The 21,416-nt window shown below is 38.4% G+C and overlaps 7 protein-coding genes and 1 pseudogene across 9 annotated transcripts; 3 read left to right on the top strand and 5 right to left on the bottom strand.

Annotated features, from left to right (window-relative positions):
* Positions 1-1,148: 1,148 nt before the first annotated feature.
* LOC115762022 (nucleolar and coiled-body phosphoprotein 1-like) lies at positions 1,149-6,651 on the bottom strand. Its single transcript, XM_030704089.1, has 3 exons — positions 6,225-6,651; positions 4,322-4,982; positions 1,149-1,563 (listed from the first exon to the last, which is right to left on the bottom strand). Exons 1-3 carry the CDS (start codon positions 6,631-6,633, stop codon positions 1,149-1,151), a joined length of 1,485 nt encoding a protein of 494 aa, XP_030559949.1. The 5' UTR covers positions 6,634-6,651.
* Positions 1,845-2,171, top strand: LOC115761953 (histone H4). Its single transcript, XM_030703992.1, has one exon. It carries the CDS (start codon positions 1,860-1,862, stop codon positions 2,169-2,171), a length of 312 nt encoding a protein of 103 aa, XP_030559852.1. The 5' UTR covers positions 1,845-1,859.
* On the bottom strand, positions 2,803-3,284 carry LOC115761951 (histone H2A). The gene has a single exon (XM_030703990.1). It carries the CDS (start codon positions 3,175-3,177, stop codon positions 2,803-2,805), a length of 375 nt encoding a protein of 124 aa, XP_030559850.1. The 5' UTR covers positions 3,178-3,284.
* On the top strand, positions 3,408-3,851 carry LOC115761952 (histone H2B). Its single transcript, XM_030703991.1, has one exon. It carries the CDS (start codon positions 3,423-3,425, stop codon positions 3,792-3,794), a length of 372 nt encoding a protein of 123 aa, XP_030559851.1. The 5' UTR covers positions 3,408-3,422; the 3' UTR covers positions 3,795-3,851.
* LOC115761954 (histone H1.2-like) lies at positions 4,197-5,001 on the bottom strand. The gene has a single exon (XM_030703993.1). The coding sequence runs from the start codon at positions 4,996-4,998 to the stop codon at positions 4,249-4,251; it is 750 nt and encodes a 249-aa protein (XP_030559853.1). The 5' UTR covers positions 4,999-5,001; the 3' UTR covers positions 4,197-4,248.
* A 67-nt stretch (positions 6,652-6,718) lies between the features above and the next one.
* Positions 6,719-7,245, top strand: LOC115762021 (annotated as a pseudogene).
* A 1,873-nt stretch (positions 7,246-9,118) lies between these two features.
* On the bottom strand, positions 9,119-10,421 carry LOC115761950 (L-galactose dehydrogenase). The gene is made up of 2 exons (XM_030703989.1): positions 9,434-10,421; positions 9,119-9,374 (listed from the first exon to the last, which is right to left on the bottom strand). The coding sequence occupies exons 1-2, from the start codon at positions 10,399-10,401 to the stop codon at positions 9,314-9,316; spliced, it is 1,029 nt and encodes a 342-aa protein (XP_030559849.1). The 5' UTR covers positions 10,402-10,421; the 3' UTR covers positions 9,119-9,313.
* Positions 10,422-11,808: 1,387 nt separating this feature from the next.
* On the bottom strand, positions 11,809-20,902 carry LOC115761949 (transforming growth factor-beta-induced protein ig-h3). 3 transcript variants are annotated; one of them, XM_030703986.1, is made up of 10 exons: positions 20,845-20,902; positions 20,309-20,426; positions 19,795-19,854; positions 16,577-16,722; positions 16,374-16,515; positions 14,488-14,676; positions 14,128-14,413; positions 13,595-14,066; positions 12,511-13,193; positions 11,809-12,441 (listed from the first exon to the last, which is right to left on the bottom strand). In XM_030703986.1, exons 2-10 carry the CDS (start codon positions 20,371-20,373, stop codon positions 11,956-11,958), a joined length of 2,529 nt encoding a protein of 842 aa, XP_030559846.1. In that variant the 5' UTR covers positions 20,374-20,426; positions 20,845-20,902; the 3' UTR covers positions 11,809-11,955. The 3 variants fall into 3 exon arrangements, with proteins under 3 accessions (XP_030559846.1, XP_030559847.1, XP_030559848.1); XM_030703987.1 differs by lacking the exon at positions 20,845-20,902 and having other exon boundaries at positions 19,795-19,830; positions 20,309-20,564; XM_030703988.1 differs by lacking the exons at positions 19,795-19,854; positions 20,845-20,902 and having other exon boundaries at positions 20,309-20,562.
* Between the last annotated feature and the right edge of the window lie 514 nt (positions 20,903-21,416).

Genomic DNA, 21,416 nt, shown 5'->3' with positions numbered 1-21,416 from the left:
TCGAGGAGGACGGTGGTACGAGAATGTTTTTGGTATTGAACGTTTGTTACTCAATGCGTCGTCATTACATACTTGTTAAATGGTCATTTACAAAAGTTTATACTTGGAAATCGTTGTGAATATGAATTGAAATGTTTTGTTTAATATTCAAACAATACAATATAAATTATTTAGTGTATTTAACATGATTTTATGATTTTTAATTGCCAGTCAAAGTTTAACTTTGAGACTTGGCGAAAAACGTTTTCGAGCAAAAAACACGATTATTAATAAAAATATAATGAATCTTGAAATATTATGCATTTATATACAATATTTCAACAATTCTTTAATCAAATTCAACTATTAATTTAAATATATCTTAAGTCTACTATTTTAAATATCTATTTAACATAAGCCTTAGCTGTTAAAAACAGGCAAGTTTACAATGAAATCAATATAAAACGCTTCAGACAAATCTAATTTTGTCTTTAACAGTTAATATAAATTAAAAAAAAAAAAGGAAATGAAAGATTATTCCATTTATTAAAACAAATTGTTAATATAGTTGAAACTAAATTAATAAAATATCATGCGAAATCCATATGACATTTCTGTGTAGCGAAAAATCCATTAGACCCTTAGTTAATTTATTTTCGAAATTCAGAAATTATCTCTTAGAGCACAATTGATTGATGAAAAATTAAAAATTATGTTTATTTGCGGTGATGAGGACCAAACCAAATGCTTTATATAGCTATTCAGAAAATCATCTATACATCGACATATATTTTGTCGGTGGAATATAATGGAGTTGAGTTTTCGGTTAAATATCAAATAATATGCATATGGATTTATCGTTAAGATACAATGAGGTGAAGCAAATACTGTAATGCCCTATTTGCTTATTGTCACATTTTATAAAGCTATTTAATATAATGTTGTATTTGGCGACCTTTCCATTTCAAAATTGTTTGTTTGGCAGGCTCGAGGTCCGAGCTTTTTTTATTCAAGACAAAATGAAAATGCAGTTTTGTTTGACTTTTAACCAATATTTTTCGGTATTTAATATATTGATACGAAAATATCAATCTCCTTGTTTAGAATATTTTGTGGTCCTGAAAAGGACCGATTTGTTTGATATTTATGTTTTAAGGATGAGGTATAACTTAAGCGCGCTCCCCACGAATACGTCTGGCCAGTTGAATGTCCTTGGGCATGATGGTGACACGCTTAGCGTGGATAGCACACAAATTTGTATCTTCGAATAGGCCAACTAGATAGGCTTCGCTAGCTTCCTGCAAAGCCATCACAGCCGAGCTCTGGAAACGTAAGTCGGTCTTGAAATCCTGAGCAATTTCGCGTACTAAACGCTGGAACGGCAACTTGCGAATTAGCAGTTCCGTGCTCTTCTGGTAGCGACGAATTTCACGCAGGGCAACAGTGCCTGGCCTATAGCGATGAGGTTTCTTCACACCACCAGTTGCTGGAGCACTTTTACGTGCTGCCTTAGTAGCTAACTGTTTCCGAGGAGCCTTTCCTCCAGTTGATTTACGAGCAGTTTGCTTAGTACGAGCCATCTTTCTTTCACAATTCTAACTTTACACAGTCACTGTTAAAAACACAATAACCGTTCGTCTCGTTTGTGTATCGCTTATATAGAACATGAGTGATAAGTTAGAAAGAGAACGAAAGATATTTGCTGTTCGCCGCTTTGCCGAATATGTTACGAGGGTAGTGTGTGAGCGAGATGGAAATATTTTTTTACTCGCTCGAGTTTTGGATATTTTTGGTATAAATATAAGCGCTGGCTGAAGAGCTAGCATTAGTATCTTTGTGACATTCGTGGTGTAAAGTAGAATAAAAATATAAAGTGAAAAATGACTGGTCGTGGTAAAGGTGGCAAAGGCTTGGGTAAAGGCGGCGCCAAACGTCATCGCAAAGTGTTGCGTGATAATATCCAGGGCATCACGAAACCAGCTATCCGCCGTTTAGCTCGTCGTGGTGGCGTAAAACGTATTTCTGGTCTTATTTATGAGGAAACTCGTGGTGTTCTAAAAGTTTTCTTGGAAAATGTTATCCGTGATGCGGTCACATACACCGAGCACGCCAAGAGGAAGACAGTCACAGCCATGGATGTTGTTTACGCGCTGAAAAGACAAGGCCGTACCCTGTACGGTTTTGGCGGTTAAAAAGAAAATGTAGAATTTATGTTGACACCAATCGGTCCTTTTCAGGACCACCAATCCGTTTTATTAAGAGATCAAAAACGTTTAATTCTTAACCTTAACCTTAATGAAACACGCTAGCACAGATCATATGAATGTCTAAAATGTGATGTTGTCAACTTTTATCCGCTGTCTTTTTTTTTTGTTTAGTTAACTAGCAAATTATGCCTTTTTTTCAATATTATGCCTTCTTGGGCAACAGAACTGCTTGGATATTGGGTAAAACAACGCCCAGAGCAATGGTCAAGCTGTCAAACGCTTCTCCATCTAAGAATCAACCGCTCCCGGCACTGCTCCAGCAATCGACAAGATTCACCGATGTTCGTTTGTTTTACAAATTTTGTGCTTGTTTTTAATCTATCACAAAAGACATATTTTGTGCTTGTTTTTAATCTATCACAAAAGACAACCGCATTCGATACACACATTTTTATCGACTAGCACGACTGTACTTTTGAGCTGGGATGTACTTTGTATTATTAAATCGATTTCAGATACCCTATCGAATGAAAAGATAATCTCTTTTTTAATATTTTTGGTCGTCCTGAAAAGGACGGTTGGTTTCGACTTTTTTTTTTGTTTAGTTACTAGTAAATTATGCCTTCTTTTCCGTCTTCTTGGGCAACAGAACTGCTTGGATGTTGGGTAAAACACCGCCCTGGGCAATGGTGACGCCCGAAAGCAGTTTGTTTAACTCCTCATCGTTACGAATGGCCAATTGCAAGTGGCGAGGGATAATTCTAGTTTTCTTGTTGTCGCGTGCAGCATTGCCAGCCAACTCCAAAACTTCAGCGGCCAAATATTCCATAACGGCAGCCAAGTAGACAGGAGCACCGGCACCAACACGTTCAGCATAGTTGCCCTTACGAAGGAGGCGGTGAATACGACCAACGGGAAACTGAAGACCAGCGCGGTTAGAACGCGACTTTGCCTTTCCCTTCACTTTTCCACCTTTACCGCGACCAGACATTTTCGTATTTTCCTTATTTCACTGTTTCACTGCTTACACACAACTATCGAATGTTTCTGACATCCAACCACATATCCATTATGTTTATACTTTTTCCAACTACCTACTTCTTCAGTTTTAGAGATGCGAGTTGAACGTGATATAAACATGAAAGCGTCGCTCGAAAAAAAGTATAAATGCGAAGCAACACACCCCAAGTGTCAAACATTTGTGAAGTGAATTAAAGTGAACGTTTGTGAATAATAATGCCGCCGAAAACAAGTGGGAAGGCAGCCAAAAAGGCTGGTAAGGCTCAAAAAAACATTACCAAGAATGACAAGAAGAAGAAGCGCAAGAGGAAGGAAAGCTATGCTATCTACATTTACAAAGTGCTCAAGCAGGTCCACCCTGACACCGGCATTTCGTCAAAGGCGATGAGCATAATGAACAGCTTTGTTAACGACATTTTCGAGCGTATTGCTGCCGAGGCCTCCCGTTTGGCTCACTACAACAAACGCTCAACTATTACCAGTCGGGAAATCCAAACCGCAGTACGTCTTTTGCTGCCCGGCGAATTGGCCAAGCACGCTGTCAGTGAGGGAACAAAAGCAGTTACAAAGTACACCAGCTCCAAGTAAAATTCAGCTAGATGTACATTGTACATTGTACGGGAAGCAAAAGGCCCTTTTCAGGGCCACAAATCTCTTTTTCAAGGAATTAAAAATATTTAAAAATCCAAATATGCATTCTGGCTGCGTTATAAGAACTTTTCTATTATCTTAAATATTAGAGTACACTTTCCGCCTATTCGGTCTTTAGAGAATCTTTAGTATTTATGGAACTTTTTCTATCTATTGTGCGGTGGAATGAATGAGGAAAGAACATATATGATATTTACAATGATGAATGATAATAAGTTGACGTCCAATCTAATTGAAGTCCAATCTAACTTAACATATATGCCGATGTAGACAAAAAGAAAAATTCTTTCTCTTAGAAAATCGTATTTGTAGCCCTTAAAAGGGCTTTGTTGGAAAACCAATTTCAATATTAGAAATTTGCACATGCTGACGAGCAGTTAGCAATTTCAAATTATTTCTTCGTTGCAGATGCAGTCTTCGCTTTTGGCTTCTTGACAGCAGTTTTCTTCGGGGTCGTAGCCGACACGACTTTCTTCGGTTTAGCAGTTGTGGTCTTAGGTTTTGGGGTCTTTGGCTTTATTGCGCTTGATTTAGCCTTTGCTGTTGTAGGCTTGGCCTTTATGGTTCCCGTTTTCTTCGCATCCTTAGCCTTTGCTTTGTCCGCCTTCTTTTTCTCAACACTCTTTTTGGATGGTGTGGCCTTTGATAGCTTTTTATCAGCGGCACCCGCTGCTTTCTTCGTGATTGACGTACTACTCTTCTTTTTAGTTGCTGCTGCCGGCGAAGCATTCACCTTCTTAGCTTTCTTGTCGACAGCGGAGGCCTTTGGCTTGGGATCCATCTTAGCGGATGCAGATAGTTTAAACGAACCAGAGGCACCCTTGCCCTTTGTTTGGATCAGCTTTCCATTCGCAACCGCATTCTTTAGGTACTTCTTAATGAACGGGGCTAGCTTCTGGGCATCGCACTTGTATGTAGCACCGATATATTTTTTAATTGCCAGAAGGGATGAGCCACCACGTTCCTTTAAATTTTTAATCGATGCATCTACCATTTGCTGAGTTGGTGGGTGCGATGGGGGAGCTGTTGACTTCTTTGACTTTGGTGTGGCTGCTGCCTTTTTAGTAGACACCTTTTTCTCGCCTGAGGCTGCTTGGGCAATCACAGGAGATGCGGACGTTGCAACTGCGGAATCAGACATTTCTTGATCTTTACCTTACTTTAGTGTACTGAAAATACTTTTGGTGTGAAAACGGAAATATGCCATGCTCACCCGTTTGAGTGAGAATCGAGGAGGACGGTGGTACGAGAATGTTTTTGGTATTGAACGTTTGTTACTCAATGCGTCGTCATTACATACTTGTTAAATGGTCATTTACAAAAGTTTATACTTGGAAATCGTTGTGAATATGAATTGAAATATTTTGTTTAATATTCAAACAATACAATATAAATTATTTAGTGTATTTAACATGATTTTATGATTTTTAATTGCCAGTCAAAGTTTAACTTTGAGACTTGGCGAAAAACGTTTTCGAGCAAAAAACACGATTATTAATAAAAATATAATGAATCTTGAAATATTATGCATTTATATACAATATTTCAACAATTCTTTAATCAAATTCAACTATTAATTTAAATATATCTTAAGTCTACTATTTTAAATATCTATTTAACATAAGCCTTAGCTGTTAAAAACAGGCAAGTTTACAATGAAATCAATATAAAACGCTTCAGACAAATCTAATTTTGTCTTTAACAGTTAATATCAATTAAAAAAAAAAAAGGAAATGAAAGATTATTCCATTTAGTAAAACAAATTGTTAATATAGTTGAAACTAAATTAATAAAATATCATGCGAAATCCATATGACATTTCTGTGTAGCGAAAAATCCATTAGATCCTTAGTTAATTTATTTTCGAGCACAATTGATTGAAGAAAAATTAAAAATTATGTTTATTTACGGTGATGAGGACCAAACCAAATGCTTTATACACCTATTCAGAAAATTATCTATACATCAACATATATTTTGTCGGTGGAATATAATGGAGTTGAGTTTTCGGTTAAATATTAAATAATATGCATATGGATTTATCGTTAAGATACAATGAGGTGAAGCAAATACTGTAATGCCCTATTTGCTTATTGTCACATTTTATAAAGCTATTTAATATAATGTTGTATTTGGCGACCTTTCCATTTCAAAATTGTTTGTTTGGCAGGCTCGAGGTCCGAGCTTTTTTTATTCAAGACAAAATGAAAATGCAGTTTTGTTTGACTTTTAACCAATGTTTTTCGACTGCACTTCGGTATTTAATATATTGATACGAAAATATCAATCTCCTTGTTTAGAATATTTTGTGGTCCTGAAAAGGACCGATTTGTTTGATATTTATGTTTTAAGGATGAGGTATAACTTAAGCGCGCTCCCCACGAATACGTCTGGCCAGTTGAATGTCCTTGGGCATGATGGTGACACGCTTAGCGTGGATAGCACACAAATTTGTATCTTCGAATAGGCCAACTAGATAGGCTTCGCTAGCTTCCTGCAAAGCCATCACAGCCGAGCTCTGGAAACGTAAGTCGGTCTTGAAATCCTGAGCAATTTCGCGTACTAAACGCTGGAACGGCAACTTGCGAATAAGCAGTTCCGTGCTCTTCTGGTAGCGACGAATTTCACGCAGGGCAACAGTGCCTGGCCTATAGCGATGAGGTTTCTTCACACCACCAGTTGCTGGAGCACTTTTACGTGCTGCCTTAGTAGCTAACTGTTTCCGAGGAGCCTTTCCTCCAGTTGATTTACGAGCAGTTTGCTTAGTACGAGCCATCTTTCTTTCACAATTCTAACTTTACACAGTCACTGTTAAAAACACACTGAGCATGTGTCTCGTTTGTGTATCGCTTATATAGAACATGAGTGATAAGTTAGAAAGAGAACGAAAGATATTTGCTGTTCGTCGCTTTGCCGAATATGTTACGAGGGTAGTGTGTGAGCGAGATGGAAATATTTTCTTACTCGCTCGAGTTTTGGATATTTTTTGTATAAATATAAGCGCTGGCTGAAGAGCTAGCATTAGTATCTTTGTGACATTCGTGGTGTAAAGTAGAATAAAAATATAAAGTGAAAAATGACTGGTCGTGGTAAAGGTGGCAAAGGCTTGGGTAAAGGCGGCGCCAAACGTCATCGCAAAGTGTTGCGTGATAATATCCAGGGCATCACGAAACCGGCTATCCGCCGTTTAGCTCGTCGTGGTGGCGTAAAACGTATTTCTGGTCTTATTTATGAGGAAACTCGTGGTGTTCTAAAAGTTTTCTTGGAAAATGTTATCCGTGATGCGGTCACATACACCGAGCACGCCAAGAGGAAGACAGTCACAGCCATGGATGTTGTTTACGCGCTGAAAAGACAAGGCCGTACCCTGTACGGTTTTGGCGGTTAAAAAGAAAATGTAGAATTTATGTTGACACTAATCGGTCCTTTTCAGGACCACCAATCCGTTATATTAAAAGAGATCGAAAATATTTTATTCAAGCTAATAGAAATAAGTCTAGATAGACTTTGATAGAATCCAACAACGCAATAAAAGCGAGCGACTTTCTACTAAGTGCTAATTGCATTTAAATTTCAATATTCCGACTAGACCCACCAATGTCCGTTGACCATATGCTTAAAAATTGTTTTTATGCACTTATATTCTGAGGAGAAGCCTACTTAACTGGTACAAGCTATTATACAGAGGCTATTATAATTTTGTCGTGAAATGTGTAACGCATAGAAGGAGACATCTCCTACCCCATAAAGTATATATATTCTTGATCAGCATCAACAGCCGAGTCGATAGAGCTATGTCCGTCTGACCATCTGACCGACTGTCTGTTTCGATGCAAAATAGTCTCTCAGTTTTAAAGCTATCTTAATGAAACTTTGCAGAAGTCCCTCTTTCTGTTGCACGCAGCACATATGGATCGGACCACTATATCATATAGATGCCATAGGAACGATCGGTCGAAAATTAAGTTTTTGTATGAAAAATTTTTTTTTTGTTTTAAGATATCATGACCAAACTCGGCATTTATTAGTTTTACTTTACTTCTCATATATGTGCAAAATCATATTAAGATCGGACCACTATATCACATAGCTGCCATAGGAACGATCGGTCGAAAATTAAGTTGTATGAAAAAACATTTTGTTTATCAAGATATCTTGACCAAACTCGGCATTAACTATTTTCCCTGTGCTTCTTAGATACGGGCAAAGCACTATAAGCATTATGAAAAAGTTGGGTCTGCAAGGGTATTAGATCTTTGACGTGTCGAAGATAGCCTTCTTTCTTGTTTTGTATTCAATTGATGCGTTTAAAATTATTATTAAAAAACATTTGAAACATTTTTGGTGGTCGTGAAAAGGACTGTTGGATTCGTCATAATGAACATAATGAACCGAAATTTTTGAGAATTTTGCCATCTGGCCCTCTCACTTGGCCGAACACCTGAAGATAGTAGTAGGATATCGTCCGCGTAGACGAGCGGCTGAATGCGCGCTGTCGAAGTTGAGGTGGGGATCTATATGAAGGCTGGTAGATCAGCGAGGTAATTGATATATATATTGGTGCTAGGAGGGAACCCTGCGGCGAACCTGCAGTTATTTCGCGGATTAGCGATTGCTCAATGCCGTCTGGGCTGGCGACTTGGAAAGAACGGGTTGTAAGGTAGCTTTGAATAATACGTGTGGTATTTGGGTTAAACCGGAAGATGTTGCTCATTATAGCCTGAGCCCATTAAAAATGAGTATAAGGGTATATCCGACCCGATAAAGTATATATATTCTTGATCAGCATCAATAGCCGAGTCGATCTAGCCATGTCCGTCTCTCTGTCTGTCCGTCTGTCCGTATGTATGAACGCAAGGATCTCAGAACCTATAAGAGCTAGAGACTTGAAATTTTAGATGTAGATGCTCCTAGTTCCCGCGCAGATAGTGTGGGTAGATTTATTTACCGCTGGCTTAGAATAATAGTAATATATTTCGATGTTTAGGAAGTAAACTAATACTTATAGTGTCAAATTGACACAGCTTGAAGATCTAATTGCTGTATTGAGCCGACAAGAGATTTTGATTAAAAATACATATTCACTGCCTATCGGTATTGTATTTTGTTTAACATATACGATTGTAATATATACAATTAAATATTTTTGTATTGTTGTATTATTAGAAATATAATCAATATGTATTTTTAAAGCGCTACCTGGTAAAAAAATAAAACTTGAACTGATACTGAATCAGATGACATACACACATACTAATACTATAGACATGTGTTGTGTCTGGGTGATGATATATAAATCTGATTACATTTTCGCATAGTTTTATATCCCCGCAATACGAAATATATGAAATCCATATAGCTATCCATTAGATTGTCAAATATTGTTTTGGAATATATATATAAGATAGCCTTTATTAAATTTTTCTTAAAAATAATCGAAGTGGCTGATTTGTTTACTATTTAAAGTCCCTAATGGTTGACAAGGTGGATCCCCAGCTGTAGGATTGTTTGAAAACACTGCAAAGGATAAAATTGGAAATTAGCATTGCACATTTCCTAAAAATGAATATACTAACTTTTCGCGTAGATATTGTAGCACTTCCTGCTCGGTGGAGCTCAAGCCGTTGAAGACCGCATCGAGGTTAATCTGCAGCAGGCGACGATTGGGTATACCGATCAAAAAGGTTGCAGCGCCCTCCAGTTGCATGGTGTAATACATGGCTAGTTTACCTAGCTCCACGCCACGTTTCTTGCAGATCTCGGCGGCTTGTCGACCTATCGACTGAAGCTCTTCGCTGCCGGGATGCCAAGTTTGTGGACCGGCATTGGAGAGCAAACCCAGTGCATGGGCGGCGGCACATATAACGCCCACATTTAGCTCCCGGAAAGCTTTCATATGACGCAACAGTGTATTGTCCAGGAGAGTATATCGAGAATAGGATAGTACAATATTAACGCGACCTTTTGCACGTTCCGCGCAATCCTTTAGAACGTCGACATCATAGCCGGTGATTCCAATAAATCGCGCCTTGCCGGCTTTCACATACTCTTCAAGCACTGGAATCGTCTCCTTAAGCACCATGTCCAGGCTGGGCGCCGCATCCACGTCATGCACCTGTAACACGTCCACATAATCTAAGCCCAGCAAACCCAAGCTCTTCTTGACGCTTTCTCTAGTTTTTGCTGCCGTAAAATCGAACATGCGATTGGGGTCTAGTTCGTAGCGTCCCACCTTAGTGGCTATGTAATACGCCTCCCTGGGCACATCCATGAGCGCCTTTCCGAGCACCTGCTCCGACTGCCCCTGACCGTAAAATGGTGCGGTATCGATATAGTTGAGGCCTGACTTAATGGCCTCCTGCACTGTTCTGATGCCCTCCTCTTCGTCAAAGTTTTTGTCGAAGAGCGCGCTTAAGGTGGCGCCCCCTAATGCAATGGTGGATACTCTTAAATTGGTGCCACCAAATTTGCGATATTCCATGCGACGGACCAACTCCTCATTGTGAAAGCCCTTCACGAAGGTGGCTGGAAGTGTTCCCGACATCACTAAAGACTTGGTTTGATTGCGCGATCAACTAAAATGTCTGGAATATTTATACACACGTTCAACTGAAATTCTCTCTCTCACACACATATACACATGACACACAAACAAGTGCATATATGTGCATATATATATATATATATAAATATATATATATATAAATATATATATATATAAATATATACATGCACACACAAACAAGTGCATATATGTGTGTGAGAGAGAGAATTTCATATATATATATATATATATATATATATATATATGCAAGCGATCAGCGAGTGACCTTTAGCTAAACTGAACTTTAAATATTATTAATGCGAGTAAGTAAAGTTATGCGCTTATCGCATCTCAAAGCTTTGTTTCATTGAGTTCCCTTTTTATACATATATGTATTTATATACATACATATATATACGTATTTGTGCTTAATTATTTTGTTCTTGGTTAAGGTTAACATGTATGTATAATGAAAAGCATTTTAATCTATTTTTTTGAAATATATACAAACATATTTTATGATTGAAGATAGAAATTCTCTCCTATCATCAGTAAGTAAGTATGCTGTATTGTTTACTATCGGCTTCTAATCTTCCAACGGAAAGGTGTATCGAGGAATGAAAAGTGAGAGAAAATGGTGTATGATGCATTCCTTTACGATATAGAACAAATATTTCTTGCATTCATTGCTTGCCACTTTTTTTTTACGCCAACATAAATGCTATTGTACCCATAAGTTATCACTTACAGGTTTAATCAGTGACACCGTTTATTGGTTCAATTATTATCTGTTCCAGGGATGTAAAGAATTATCGATGCATCGACCATCGGTGATTTTTTAACTCAATGCTTGTTGGCTCTAGAGATAAGCGATATGTACTCAGCCTGTTACAAGTAACAAGTATTTAAAAGTAACTAGTTACTGCTGTTACACCTTTCAAGAGTAACAGCGACAAAAATCATCCTATGACATGCACGGTTAGTCGTTGTTTACTTAAAAGATTGACAGAAAATTTCACTAAGAGTTTACTACGACGATATAACAAATGACTGGATAATATTGATAGCTAAATTTATATTCACTTTACACAAAGATATACCTTTCAGCACATATCAAAAACTTGAATAGTTTTTCATTTTATGGTTGCTGTCTGATCTGTGCTCACGTTGTTCCTTTCGTACTCGACGAAGAGCTGAGTACTCTGTCACAGGATTGTACTCAGGTTGTTGCGTTCGTACTCGACGAAGAGCTGAGTACTGTGCAACAGATCTGTACTCAGGATGTTCCTTTCGTTCCGGATGCAAGCAAGATCTGTGTAACTGGCGTGTACTTGGCTGTTATTTTGAACTTGCACTAACTAACTGTTAATCTGTTAATAAGATTGCTTTGTTATTTTTTTTTAATTTATGAATATATTCTTTGCTTAATGTAAGTTTCAATCATTGACGAATCTTTATAAAATAATATAAATATATATGCATATGTAGTAGACAAAGAAGGAGATACAAACATAGAGACATTTTATAATATCGCCGCCAAAATACCTCTGATCTTTAAAAGAATACCTCGAAATCACCATTGGGCTGATAGCTTGGCGGCAACTGTGGTCGACGGTGCTGCTGCTGTGGCTTGGGCACAATGATGTCATTAATCTCATGCAGGATTCCATTGGTAGCTACCACATCACATTTTGTAACTCCGGCGTTTTCGATTTTGGGTCGGCGATCACGTGTTATGCGCAGGTGTTGACCCGAAATGGATTCGATGGAGCGTACAAATGGCCAGTTGGTCGGTATAATACCAGCGCAGCAGACGACGTCGTTAACAATATGCGTCTTGACCTGCGCCTCGAGATCGGGCTGGCTCTGTGTAGACTTGGACTCGATGGATTCGCTGAACTCCTCAAATACATCATTCTTGGGCACCAGAAGTGTAAAGCTATCTGATTCATTTGATAACAAATGGGTCAAGTTGGCCTTGATCACCAGTTCTAGGAATTTGCTGTAGTTGGGATTGGTCTCCAGTGATTTGAGCAGATTCTAAACGGGAGAGCAAAACAAAAAGAGAGTTAATGCAAAGTTCGGAGCAGCGTTTAATCTTAATCTCACATTCTTGGGCGCTGCCAGAGGGCGATCCAGTTGATGCAGCACAGAGCCGCAACTCTCGTCATCGAAGTGCACCAGGCGGGCACAGTTTACCGTAGCTCTGTTCATTACGTCCGAGAAGAGCGCATGCGTGGAGTAGAGATTCAGGCGAACATTTTTGCCCGCTACTGTAGGCAACGAGCTCTCCGATAGATCACAGGTCTTAATCATTGGTTTGACCACATGGTAGTTGAGGAACTCCAACAAATCTTTGTTGTTTTTCAACGCATCTGGTTTTTCTGCTAACAGACGTGCCCATTCCGAATTTTGCAATGCCTTGTCTGTGGGTGCAAAGATTGTAACATTGTCCAAATCGTCGAATTGGTCATCGAAGCCTGAGGCCTCCAGCAGGCGCTTGAAGATAGTTAGGTTCTTCTGCGACATCAGAGTGGTCATTGGCAGGGCAGATTCGGTTGGTAGAATGGTGTCAATGACATGGAGTACTCCATTGGTGCCCATGATATCAGCGTCCAGAATTTTAGCGGCGTTATTAATATAGATGGCAGAGTCCTCTGTTTGATTCTGGGCACTTCGGGTGCGATTAAGCAGAAGTGGCTCACCCAGTAGATTGTAGGCTGTCGTCTTAGCACCTGGCAGAGTGGCCAATGAGCAGAAGGTTAGGTCCAGCATGTGGTTCTTCAGTATGTCTGCGGAGATGTATTTTAAGAACATGATAGAGTTTGAAAGGAAAGATACATATACTATAGGTACCCTCTACCCCTCTACCCGGCCATGCCTGGGAATATTATTCTTTATCTTTAAGCTTTATACAAACACTTTTTTACCCATTTCTTCGTTCTACCTTGAAACTCCATATTTACGCAGCGGAGCGGACTTTCCGCCATTCAATATGTATTTGATAATGAGCTGCAGTCAACAGTTATCTGTAGAATTAGCTTAAAGTCGATCGGACGTTAGACAAAAAGTATGATACAACCATATTTTAAAAATTTTCCTTAACCTCTGAAACTTACACACATAAATTAACTACAATAATATATCAATCGGATCTTTGCCATAATGGATAAGAGATTTTCAGGTCACTTACTAGAGGCGCAGCCTCGGCCCTCCTTTAGGGCACGTCGCAAATGTGGCTCCAGCTTATCAAAGGCTGCATCCGTGGGAACAAAGATGGTGACGGGCTTGTCAGCCTCCAGCAGAGCGCTTATGTTGGTTTTTTCCAGAACGGTACGCATGATAGACATGTCGGCACGCTCACGTATGAGATCCATTACAGTTTTGGTCAAAGGCTTCAGCACACCATTCAGCGTGTGCACTAGAGCTTGTTCGGAGAGCTTGTCGTGTTTCTCAATGGGCACACAGTTGGCGGCATATCGATAGGGCTCCAGGCCCAAAGCTGGCGGCAACTGGTAACTGTTGATACGTATACTCTGACCAGGAAGCTCAGTCTGCAGCAGCTTCTCATTGGGCAGATCCTCTAGTTGCGCATCGCCCAGTACCGAGTGGAGCTTGTAAATAGACGACTTTTGTGTGTGTCCCGCCTTGGCGTCATCCACGTTCTGAATTATATTAAAATAATGCATTTAAGAAGGCAATTTGTAGGTGCATTTTGTCGCTTACGTTCTCCTGCTGATGTCGACCGCGGTACTCCTGGAAGGCGGCATCGTTGGGCACAAAGAGTGTCACTTTTTTGCCAGTGCCGCTGCCCAGCATATCACCCAGCTCGCCGGCACTCTTAGCGCTCTCAATGAACTGTTTGGCTCCCATATCTGCAGCAGTTGCTTCGATATCTTTGATCTCAATCTTCTCACAGGGTGTGGTAAAGTCTGCGTTGCGTGGACGTCCATAGCCGTGGCAGCATTGGCGTGTCAGCGTCACCGTTTTCTTCTTTCCATTTTGATTGACGCTGCGTACGAAGACAACAATTATTTATAATTCAAATGCAATACTAGCTTTCGTATTGAGTATTGCCCTACTTACATCTTTGTGCAGACGTGCTTGTTGGGTTTTTCAGCACAGGAGTTTACGCTGAAATGGAATTGGCCAAAGAGTGGTGAACGGACCACGTTGCCAGCACCATCACGTTCCTCACCGAAGCTGTCCACAGTTTCACCATCAGCTTCCGCGATTGCGCCTTCGTTTTCTTCTTTTTCGGTGCACACATTGGGTCTACGAGTAGACAAGTTGGGAATGAACAAAAATGATTTTTTTTGGTAATACAAATTGTGTTAAAAAGGATAGACAGAAATTACATAATCAAGACATATGAATATATCTACAAATCTACATATTTTTATTATCATTATTAACAGTTATAATTATTAGCTTTCAATCGAAATGTTGATATAGCTTTGGGCTAAAATACGAATATTTCAATATTATTACATATATGAATATGTATATGTACATACATGTAATATCACTGTTTTTTTGCATAAAATGTTATCCACAAAATTTATCTTGAATAAATGTTTAATAGATGTCATTTATTATTATTGGCTCAGAGGTATGTTCTATCACTTGCTAATATCTTCGACAAATCGCCAACTTGCAAATCCAAAGTCAATGTACTCGTATATATATAGGTATATGTATACATATGTATATTACCAATACTGTAAGAATCCAATAAACGCACCCTAAAGAGCACTTATTTATCTGTCCCTCAATGTGAGTGCTGATGAATTGTTTACTTTATGGATTCGCATATATATGTTTATTCATGTCTAAATGTATGGTACTATATGCTCTACAGAATTAACAGCTTAACAGTTTTGCCTGCCGTCAATTTAATTATTTGAATGTGTGCGTAACAAAGCGGACAATTGTATGGGGCATAGTTTTCGAAATTTCTCGATATATATATATAAGCCGGTATATATATATATATATATATATATATATATATATATATATAAATAAATAAATACATATACATATATGGGCTTTTATATGTGGGCAATTTTTCAATTGCCGCGTCTGACTTTCGTTCTCGGTTCAACAAAAACAAATGCAACGAGTACCCGCACAGTTTATTTCGCAATTTTGCTTGAATAACAATTTAGGAAAATGCAAACGACATCCATATCTATATATAATGCATTACATGTTTACAAATACATTTATTCATTTACGTTGCATTTAATACATATATGATATTTAGCTGACTATTTATCTGGAAAAGTGATTGAAAAAGAAATCGACGGTAAACTTGAAGACCAGTCAAGCAATTTGCAAGATCAATTGCTCAAGTCTTTATTTGCTGGAATAAATTAAAATTATGAAAATAGAAAATTATGCACGATGACCGTTTGCCACGTCAGTGTACAAAGAAGTTCCATCGGTTGGCCATAAGGCAGGCTACATTAGCAATTACATTATATTTAATAGCTCTAATGAACTTGACATTGCGCTCGGTTAATTGCCAGACGTCAAGATCGTTGAAATCAACCATGTGCGGTGGTTAGGAAAAAACTGAATCAAGTGACCATAGCAAATGGGAAGCGTCTACATAAGAATAGCGCGCTTTTAGAATAAGAGATTCGGAAATAGTTTGAATGAGAACTTGACTCGACTCAAAAATAAAATTCTGAATTGTAAAAAAACGGAACTCTAATTCTAATTAGATAAGAAAACTTTTCAATTTCTACCTGCAACAGTGGGAGATTGACAGACTTGCAAATACCTTTATGAAAATGAGCTTGAGATTGTTTTACATAATCTAAGTTTTGGATCTAAGTCTTGGGTTCGATAAACTTCACATTCATTTTCCAATATGTACAGGATAGTACGTTTAGATTTACATTTTTCATGGGCGAAAAATTTGGTGTCCTTATCTCTAAAAACTTATATAATGATGTACTCACCCCTTCCACCAAGGCTCCTGAGCATTACCAAATCCGAATCCTCCGAAAGAATTAAAGAACTCATTGCCAAAGAAGGGGAATGATTGCTGGAAGAACACAGCTGGGTTGGGCGAATTCACGTCCGTGGTGATGGCATCGACATCTATGGAAAAGATTGCAATTTTATAGAGGCTTGCCGTGTAATTACAGATTCTGTGGCTTACTGAAAGGCTTCTGTTCCAAGACCGTGGTATGGGCCTGACTTGAGACAGCTGCGGCTGCAGCTGCAGCATCCTGTCGCCCCTGCTGCTGCTGCTGCTCTAGTGGCACAAACTCAGTGTCACTGATGCCGTCGTTGTCGAAGCTGCTACTGTAGAGTGGCAACGGTGGTGCATTAGCTAGAGAGTGGTGGCTGGCCAGCGGGGCTGGCGGGGGAGCTGCCCAAACACTGGCCACACGCTGTGACGACTGAGCATGCAGTGGTTCTAGCGGTGCTAGTGGTGCAAATGGTATGGACGCAAACATGGTACGATGCAGCGGTAATGGGCGTGTTAAATGTTGCATAAAGCTGTTGAGGAGGGGCGGAGTGGGAATGAGGTGTTTTAATGTTTAGTGTATGTTCTGTTTTGTTGACTTGTGTTATGGTTGTGTTTATATAGTGTGTTGTGTTTTGTGCCGTTTCATGCCAATTCCACACCAGAGCTTAACTATCCCTAAGCGGAGCCCCACCATAATTCACATGCCTTCCATTGTTCCGCACATAAAAGAAACTCCGGCCTGCCTCGGCATTCCCTCTATATAGATTATATAGTATACGACCCGATCGTGCCTATTGTTTAGCAATTGTTTTGCGCAGCATTTCTGTGTGCCGCATACTAATTGTCTGCCTCCATTAACTCAGCAGCTAATATCATACAAATCAAATGAAAATTACTTTTTTTTGCTTAACGACCAAACAAACCTGCAAAAATACCCAAAACATAATGCGCTGCAGTCTGGAGTCATTAATTAAATAGGATTTATGTCTTTCGATTTTAGGTAAACGAAAATAAATTCAACACCAATAGACGAAATGTATTTACATATGTGTACAGTTTTTACTCATCTCAAACTCATTCACATGAGTCATTTGCACGTTTTGTGCAAACAAATGCTCACCCGCTTTCTATTGACAAAACAATAACAAATAAATTGTTAGCTGACTTTTCCTATTTAGTGTCTGTAACATTTTCGGAACCTTGTTGATTGAGCTCATTATAAATGCGCGCCACGGAAGCATTTTTAAAAAATAAAACATTATAAGATCTGACAAAAATAAAATTAAAATAAACAAATGTATATATGTATAAATGTACAATATGCTCGAAATGGCGAACGTATCAAATTTTTATAATGGCCACGCTCGGTTAACTGCGAGTTACTTCGGACTTCTGAAAATTATATTATTTTTGTTTTTTACGGCATCTTTATCTGGTATGAGTCATGACTCGTTTCTTGAACAAGGGCTAAAAAAACGACAAACTGATTTTTGTACGCTCCACAGGGTTTAAGTAGAAGTTTATTTTGAATGTACATTTTATATGTATGTATGGACATTTGTCGAGTACATTTAAATCGACCATATATCATGAACCTTGATTTCAGGGACTGGCTTGAACTTAACTTGCATCAGCTAGCATTTGGGAGCTCAGATAGAATCTCACACATAGCCATTAACATAACGTCAGAAGAAACTCGCAGCAGCTGTCCTTAAGATAATTGATAATTTTGGTGCAAACTCATTCCCATTAGAAAAAAGAGAAATTTGTAAATATAGTTTAGTGTAAAAAATTGTCAAAGGAAGTTCTGTGTGAGTAAATTATTGATGTTCAATAAAATAAGAATTGATATTTGATTTAGTTTAGATTTTTTTAAAAACGTGACACACTAATTTGCAATTAAATTGGGAAATAAAAATATATTTTGGTTACTATTCAATCCGCTTTCGCTTGGCTCGCTTGTTTCGTTTGTTCACTGTAGTTTTTGTTGCGAAATGATGGGTTCTCAGCAAGATTCGATTTGTTACGTTAAAAGACTTTAAACGATTTGGAAAGTTTGTTAATTTAGTCATGAAACTTCTGGAAGATTCGTTTGTTCAAAGAAGTGTATAACGAATGCATAACAAAAAAAATTGTAAATTATGAGCTATGAACAAAATCAGAAACGCGTAAATTAAATAAAACTGCCGCCTCGACTAGCAAGGCGAATGTTATTGGCCATAGTCGTTGATCAACGGAGTGGTCCCATTTGTTCCACTGTTATTTGATTAAAACGCCACCATGGAACAAAGCCACAACGTAGAACTAAACTAGTTACACAGAGGTGAGCAGGGGCAGGTTTCTGGTTGACCCAGTTTTTGGTTTAGAAAAGTGGCGACAGGGCAATAAATTGGGTCGTTGCATGGTCCAAAATTGCATCTAATGAGGTGTCAAATGTTAATTCACTTCATCTCATACCATTTTCGCGGGCACCCTAAAAAATTTCATCAAAATTGTGTCGAAAAGAGTGGCGGCTGCTCAAGTTGGTAAACAACTAAATAGTTTGGGGGCCCATAGCTGGTTTTAAAGGTTGTTCATTGTAGTCAGCCATGTGTGCAAGGCCCAGACGTGTAAACAACGAAACACAGATATAACAATCATCTGTCAAATACCGTCAGTGCTTTTGCATCTGCATCTCTCGCGGATGCCCTAAAGTCGATGACCCACTTTGCATAGACATTGTTCTCAACACAGTTAGTGTTGTTTTTGTTATTTTTGAGCAATGCCTTTCGCAAAAACTTGAACTGCAGGGTTAAGTGATCTTTGCGGCGTTTTTGTGTTGCGAATTTCGATCGCACTTCTGCCTGATGCAATTTACGTATAATTCAACAATCTCTTGTCAGCCAGTCCGATTGGGAAAGCAGAGAAATTTGAGATATACTATCTACCGATTAAAATACGTTTTTAAGGCGTACAGGGTATGGGTACGTCTGGTGGAGAAGTATTACTAAGGTGAGCTTAATTGTTTCCAGTTTTACCGATAAATTGAGGCCAAAACTTGACTTTCTTTCTGTGCTTTGGGCAATATTTTGTATTCTTTTGAAGTAGATTCATATTTTCGTTTCAGTTTATTTGCAATATTGTTGAACGAGTCAAGTCAACGTTGTAAATGGTGAAATTTCACCAAATAAACAAATAAAGTGCTTGCAAAAATGTCATAAATAACTAAACTCGCAATTAGGTGGGCTTTTATGATTTGTCAATAGAAACAAAACCATAAAAAATTAAAGTCGTCGGGTCAATATTTAAACTGAACGGCATCTGGTTGGGGCGATAAGTGAGATTGTCGTTATTTATTTAGGAAGAGGTTTTAGGAAGAGGTTGCTAAATGCTGGGAATGTTCACTGAGAATTTGAATAGTTCACCTGAAAGAGCTTGATGAAGAGTCTACGTCTTCAACACTGGAAGATAAACGGGAATATTCACTGTAAAGAAGGCATGCATTAGCATGGATCGGGCAAGTTACTTAGCAACAGACTAAGAACTTAAATTAGAAGCATAGAATTGTTATTGCCTAGATTGAGAGTGTGAGTTACATTTTATGTGATCAATAAGTAAATACATTTTATATAATATTGTTTTGAAATAATACAGTGTTAGAAAACAGTTAATAAAGTAACACAAATATTGTGACCAAAAAATGGTAAATGTAAAGCTTTCAGATATGAATTTACCTAAAACACCGGACTGCTAGGTTTGAACACAATTTCTCATATTTATTTGTGTGCTTACGATTATGCTGTTGGACCACATAGCTACCATATGAAGTTAATTTTTAACAAGAAACTAATTACTGGTTAAACAATGTTCATGAGCTACGGAATGCAAAACACAAAAACCTCACAATCATAAATAAAATGTACAATGTTGTTAACTTACTCGCTGTAGAATGGTACCGCTTGCACGGAGCAGAGTAGAAGCAGGCATGCCCACTCTCTTAGCATCTTGGGGTTGTCAATATCACAATAATTGTCTTAAATGAAGTAGACACTAAAAGCTAAAAAACAAGCAAAAAGACTGTGAAATGAATTAACGAACAAAATTTCACTGATTCAAATGAAACAGCTGTGACTGGAATCGGAACGGGGACGAAATCCAAACTGAAAATACTGGTTTTCCACGCCAAAGTGCACTCGAATAGTTTGAAGAAAATGTAGGTGAATGTGGACAATTATATGGAAAGAAAAGAAGAAAATTTTCCACTGTCTTTAATCACTAATTACAACGTCAATAGTTTCATTAAATTACACTTTATTAGTAATGTATTTATTTAGAGTATTACAAAATTGACACACATAACATTTTCATCCAAGCAAGTCGCATTTTGTGTGTACTTGTGTACATCAGAAACTGTCTTTGAATCCTCTTCACTCGCATGCACAGGCAACCACACACATACACTCACGAATACTAACAATTTACTGTAGCCGACGATGTTGACGTTTTGAGCGGCAGTCGAAAAGTAACTGGCTTAGAACGCACTACGTCTGCTATTTATAAACTGTGATCGCTGTCACAGCGCTGAGAGCGACGTTTCGATGGTTGCCGGCTAGAGCTTTGGCTCTCACCAGCTTTTTTTTAGTGGAACAGAAAGAGAGAGAGATAGATAGAGACAGAGATAGAGAGAGAGAGAGAGAAAGAGAGAGAGAGAGAGAGAGAGAGAGAGAGAGAGAGAGAGAGAGGGAGAGACACCATCAAATGCAAAATTCGTAAAATATTGTGAAAGTGCGCGGCAGATCAGTGATAATTGTTTACACTGTACAAAAGTGTCTTTATCTTCTTAAGGTTTAGATTGAAGAACAAAATAATTCTGCTTTGCTCGAAATTAGTCTTGGTTGCAATCCCAATTACAAGGTCAAGTGTTATGGTGCACTACCTGACTATCATGGGTATTCTATTCAAATGACTAGTGGTGTTCGGTTATTCCAGAAACAATACCGCTTACACTCATCTACGCTGAGTTGCCTTATTAAAAGTCTGCTCATAT

The sequence above is a fragment of the Drosophila novamexicana genome, unplaced genomic scaffold (assembly GCF_003285875.2).
Source record: "Drosophila novamexicana strain 15010-1031.04,08,12 unplaced genomic scaffold, DnovRS2.1 tig00000512-arrow-arrow-pilon, whole genome shotgun sequence".
NCBI lineage: Eukaryota > Metazoa > Arthropoda > Insecta > Diptera > Drosophilidae > Drosophila > Drosophila novamexicana.
This window is presented reverse-complemented; position numbering and strand designations above follow the sequence as displayed.

Excerpts from the sequence above, each read along its gene's own strand:
- LOC115761953 (XM_030703992.1), top strand. The coding sequence starts at position 1,860 with ATGACTGGTCGTGGTAAAGGTGGCAAAGGCTTGGGTAAAGGCGGCGCC.
- LOC115761951 (XM_030703990.1), bottom strand. The coding sequence starts at position 3,177 with ATGTCTGGTCGCGGTAAAGGTGGAAAAGTGAAGGGAAAGGCAAAGTCG.
- LOC115761952 (XM_030703991.1), top strand. The coding sequence starts at position 3,423 with ATGCCGCCGAAAACAAGTGGGAAGGCAGCCAAAAAGGCTGGTAAGGCT.
- LOC115761954 (XM_030703993.1), bottom strand. The coding sequence starts at position 4,998 with ATGTCTGATTCCGCAGTTGCAACGTCCGCATCTCCTGTGATTGCCCAA.
- LOC115762022 (XM_030704089.1), bottom strand. The coding sequence starts at position 6,633 with ATGGCTCGTACTAAGCAAACTGCTCGTAAATCAACTGGAGGAAAGGCT. Across the intron at positions 4,983-6,224 it reads TATTCGTGGGGAGCGCGCTT|TTGCAACGTCCGCATCTCCT; the intron begins AAGTTATACCTC and ends CTGATTCCGCAG. Across the intron at positions 1,564-4,321 it reads GCTAAACCGAAGAAAGTCGT|AAAGATGGCTCGTACTAAGC; the intron begins GTCGGCTACGAC and ends GAATTGTGAAAG.
- LOC115761950 (XM_030703989.1), bottom strand. The coding sequence starts at position 10,401 with ATGTCGGGAACACTTCCAGCCACCTTCGTGAAGGGCTTTCACAATGAG. Across the intron at positions 9,375-9,433 it reads CTACAATATCTACGCGAAAA|TGTTTTCAAACAATCCTACA; the intron begins GTTAGTATATTC and ends TATCCTTTGCAG.
- LOC115761949 (XM_030703986.1), bottom strand. The coding sequence starts at position 20,373 with ATGCTAAGAGAGTGGGCATGCCTGCTTCTACTCTGCTCCGTGCAAGCG. Across the intron at positions 16,723-19,794 it reads TCTTCATCAAGCTCTTTCAG|TAGCAGCTTCGACAACGACG; the intron begins GTGAACTATTCA and ends GCCACTCTACAG. Across the intron at positions 14,414-14,487 it reads AAGCACGTCTGCACAAAGAT|CGTCAATCAAAATGGAAAGA; the intron begins GTAAGTAGGGCA and ends CTTCGTACGCAG.